Source organism: Oryza sativa, chromosome 5 (assembly GCF_034140825.1).
Source record: "Oryza sativa Japonica Group chromosome 5, ASM3414082v1".
Classification (NCBI taxonomy): domain Eukaryota; kingdom Viridiplantae; phylum Streptophyta; class Magnoliopsida; order Poales; family Poaceae; genus Oryza; species Oryza sativa.
Genome location: NC_089039.1, coordinates 10,219,073 through 10,222,720, shown reverse-complemented (window position 1 = coordinate 10,222,720; position 3,648 = coordinate 10,219,073). Strand labels below are relative to the sequence as shown.

General features: G+C 54.4%; 1 protein-coding gene across 1 annotated transcript; it reads right to left on the bottom strand.

Moving 5' to 3' along the window:
• Window positions 1-377: 377 nt before the first annotated feature.
• On the bottom strand, window positions 378-3,181 carry LOC136356619 (uncharacterized). Its single transcript, XM_066310867.1, has 3 exons — window positions 3,097-3,181; window positions 1,032-1,977; window positions 378-491 (listed from the first exon to the last, which is right to left on the bottom strand). The coding sequence occupies exons 1-3, from the start codon at window positions 3,179-3,181 to the stop codon at window positions 461-463; spliced, it is 1,062 nt and encodes a 353-aa protein (XP_066166964.1). The 3' UTR covers window positions 378-460.
• Between the last annotated feature and the right edge of the window lie 467 nt (window positions 3,182-3,648).

Here is a 3,648-nt window from a genome sequence, read left to right as displayed (position 1 = left end):
GGTTTTGAAAGAGGAAGAGAGGTGTATGTCCAATTCCACCATAAACCAACAATTCCATAGTGTCCAAATGATATGAGAATTCCCAAAGTCTAAAGTTATAAAACCACCTAATGTTGCCTAATTAATCAGCGAAGCATCTACCTAAATTCATACTAGTGGAACCATGAATAGAGTACCCACTAGTTGGGGTTTTGTTTATCCTAGGGTGAACAAGGTAATAATAACAATAGCAATAATAATAAGGTCATAACAAAGGTAAATAGGCATGGCTAAATAAAACAGTGATAACGCGGGAATTTAAATAAAGCGATAATGCATTAATTTAAATTAAAATAATTTTATAAACTGGGATTCAATATGCTCAAGGATGATGTGACTTGCCTTGCTCAGAGAGAACGGCCTTCCGAACCTTTGGCGACGACCACGAACCACGCTTCGGGAACCTCCGGAACGACAGAAGCTACGCGAAGCACACAAGCAAAGCTACAAGCCTATAAAGAAGCAATAACAATACATAAAAAGAAAACACAGGGTTCTTTAGGTTATAACAAACATTAGGAGACTTGAACGGGTCGATTCAGAGTTCGTATGACCAAGATATGATCATCCGAAGTTTAATGCTGTTACATGGAGATTTGCGGATTATTATAATTAAGCTTTGCAACTATAAAACATGTGTAAGCGCTAGCCTAGAAAAGACAGGAAGGCTGCGCTGTTGACATGCGGACCCCACATGTCAACCTAAAGGACCGCGGTAGACCGAGTGCACAGAGACGGTCCACGGGTCGACGGAAGCGGATCCCGTGTGTCAACTGAGGCGAGTGGCTGACAAACGGACTCCACTAAACACCACACGGGTTGCACACGTGGAAACCACGCGGCTACCGAGCGGACACACTAACACGGTCACCACGCGCACAAGCGAACGACTGCCGACACCGATACACGGGTACCGGGGCCGACAACCGCACAACGGGCACGGGCGACACCGAAAGGACGAGGACAGGGCAGCGAGGGGGAGGGATCCTTACCACCACGCGACGAGGCGTGGGAACGACAACGACGAACGGGCGCGGCGGAGGCGGCCGGGAACTACGGGGACGAACGGCGAGGGGACGACTTCGGCGGCGATCCTTGGACGAAGGCGAGACGCGGCCGGCACGAGGCGTGACGACGCGGAGTCGAGGACGAAGACGACGACGGGGCTGCAGCGGCACACTTGACGAACGCGGACGACGGACGAGAACGGCTTGACGGAGGGACGAACGCCACGACGACCGGGAACGACGGGAGGACGACGACGACGACGACCGGGGCCGGCGAGGAGACGACGAGGGCAGCCGGCGGCAGCTGCACGGAGACGGGGACGACGTGGAACGCGCCGCTGCGAATCCGACGACGGAGGCGGCACCGCGAGACGACGAGCCGGCGAGGATGAACGGGCGGCCGAAGGGACGTCGGCGACGATGAGGATGGAGAGGCCAGCACGGGCGACGGTGTTCCGGCGAAACAGAGGAGCAGCTGGAGGAGAGGACAACGCGGCGACGTCGATCGGCGTACCGGCGACGTACAGGAGCCGGCCGGAGGCGGGGAGGTACTGGACGCCGACGAGGAGGCCACTCCGGCGAGCTTCGGGCGAGGAGGAGGTGATGCCGGGGATGAAGGCGGCGTCGCGGAGCCGAGGGAGGTGGTGGCGACGTCGGCCGGCGCACGGGAAACGCGACAGTGGCGGCCGGAGGTGGAACAGTGGCGGCAACGCCACTGTTTTGCCGGCGAGGACGCGTCTCCGGTGCTTTCCCCGCGAAACAGAGGGCTGACCGAGGGAGAGGAGGTGGCTGCGAGGCCGAGGAAGGCGACGGCACGGCCGGGCGGCGCTCAGGCAAGGCGGTAGGGGCGGCTGGAGGCGTCCAGCGGCACGGGAGAGAGAGGGCGACGGCGGGGAGGGGTGCTGCGGCCGCGGGGGAGCTCGAGAAAGGGCTAAAACAATAGAACGCAAAGAGGGGGTTCCATTTTATAGGATGGGGGCGGGAGCCGGGCTCGGGAGGGGGCGGAACGGCGACGGGAATGGCGGCCGGCGGCCATGGGAGGCAGCCGAGGAAGGCGCGGCGTTCCCGACGATTGAAGGCACGAATCAAGGGGGAATTTGGGGGCAATTGAAGAGGATTCAATGGGGATTAAAACCCCCCAATTAATTTTGGAATCCAACGCTTAAATCGCGCGGATTCGAGGGAGGAACTAAGTAGGGTTTTCACGGGAGAGAGAGAGGGCCGTGCGGGAGGAGGAAGATGACCGGCCTGGCAGGCGGGTCCCACGCGGGGCGCGCGCTCAGCGCGCGGCAACGGCGCGCAGGCGCGCGCACGTGCGCGGCACGGGCGGGAGGGCGCCGCTCGGGTTGGGCCGGGCGGCCGGCCCAGGAGGAGAGGAGGGGGAGGCGGCCTGGGCCGGGCAGGCCGGGAGGGGAGGGGGGGGGAAGAGGCAGCCCGGGAGAGAGAGGGGGGAGGGAGCTGGGCCGAGGGGAAGGGGGGCCCAAGAGGAGGGAGAGAAGGAGAGGGAGAGAAAGAGAGGGAGGAAAGGGAGACTTCGGCCGCGGGCCGAGGGGAGAGAGGAAGGACTTTGGGCCAAAATTGGCCCAAAAGAAAAGGAGGATTATTTTTAGATTTTTCTTTTTATTAAACTTTGATAATTGTTTTTGTTGTTTAATAATTATTTCCGGTGCTCTGAAAATTCAAGTAAAATTTGAGGGCTCTTTTTAGACCAAGGAGAATTTAACAAAAATTCTCCGGGCCACATTCGAATTTTTCTTGCACGTATTTTAGTGTTTGCCAATTTCTTTTCGAATTTTAATTAATTCTATTATTCCTTTTAGAAAATGATTTTTATTTCGGGATGAATTTATCAGGACGTGACAAATCCACCCCCCTTACAAGAATCTCGTCCCCGAGATTCGAGGAGGCTAGCATGAAGATAGGTTGGGCGGTCTTCTCTTCTTGTCTGACTTCTTCCATCGCGTCTTTTATAACAAACTTGCCTAGCAAAACTTCTCCACTCTGTACTGCTTGTCTCGATCTCCTGTTGCGGATAGAATCTTCTCTTCACCCGACTTGTCCCTGGTTGAACCTTTAGCTGACTTCGACTGGGTTGTGGCACTTGATGATGGGGCTTCAGATCCAGAACTTCTCATAGTTCATATCTTTGGCGTCAACCTCATACAAGTTACCACTTCATGTCATGCGTCAACACTAGCTGGTCATTACTAGGATACCATGTTCGTCATCATAAGAATATCATGCTTGTCATTTACTTCTATCTTGCCACAAACTGCCTCATATTAGTTTTCCTGGTCTCCGGGTGCTAGCTACTTCTGCTATTCGATGCGAGGGTCGATAACTTTGCCTTTGAATTATGTTTCTCAACAGAACCAACTTATCCCACTTGACATGCTTTGACGTCTTCCTAAATGACTTTACTGCTGAACTTGTTATTGTCTGATCGTTTTCCTGCCAAATCTGAAGCTTTGTTGTTAGATGCAATTTTAATCTGACCTCTATAGACTATCTTCGAACATTTCACTTGGTTCATAACTGGGAATAGTTCCCACGAACAGGCAACTCGGATTCACTTTCTTTACATTCAGTTTACTTCCCACTA

Coding starts and splice junctions, on each gene's coding strand:
- LOC136356619 (XM_066310867.1), bottom strand. CDS start 3,181: ATGAGAAGTTCTGGATCTGAAGCCCCATCATCAAGTGCCACAACCCAG. Junction 1,978..3,096: donor TTCAACCAGGGACAAGTCGG/GTGAAGAGAAGA, acceptor CTATTGTTTTAG/CCCTTTCTCGAGCTCCCCCG. Junction 492..1,031: donor CCACGCCTCGTCGCGTGGTG/GTAAGGATCCCT, acceptor GCTTCTTTATAG/GCTTGTAGCTTTGCTTGTGT.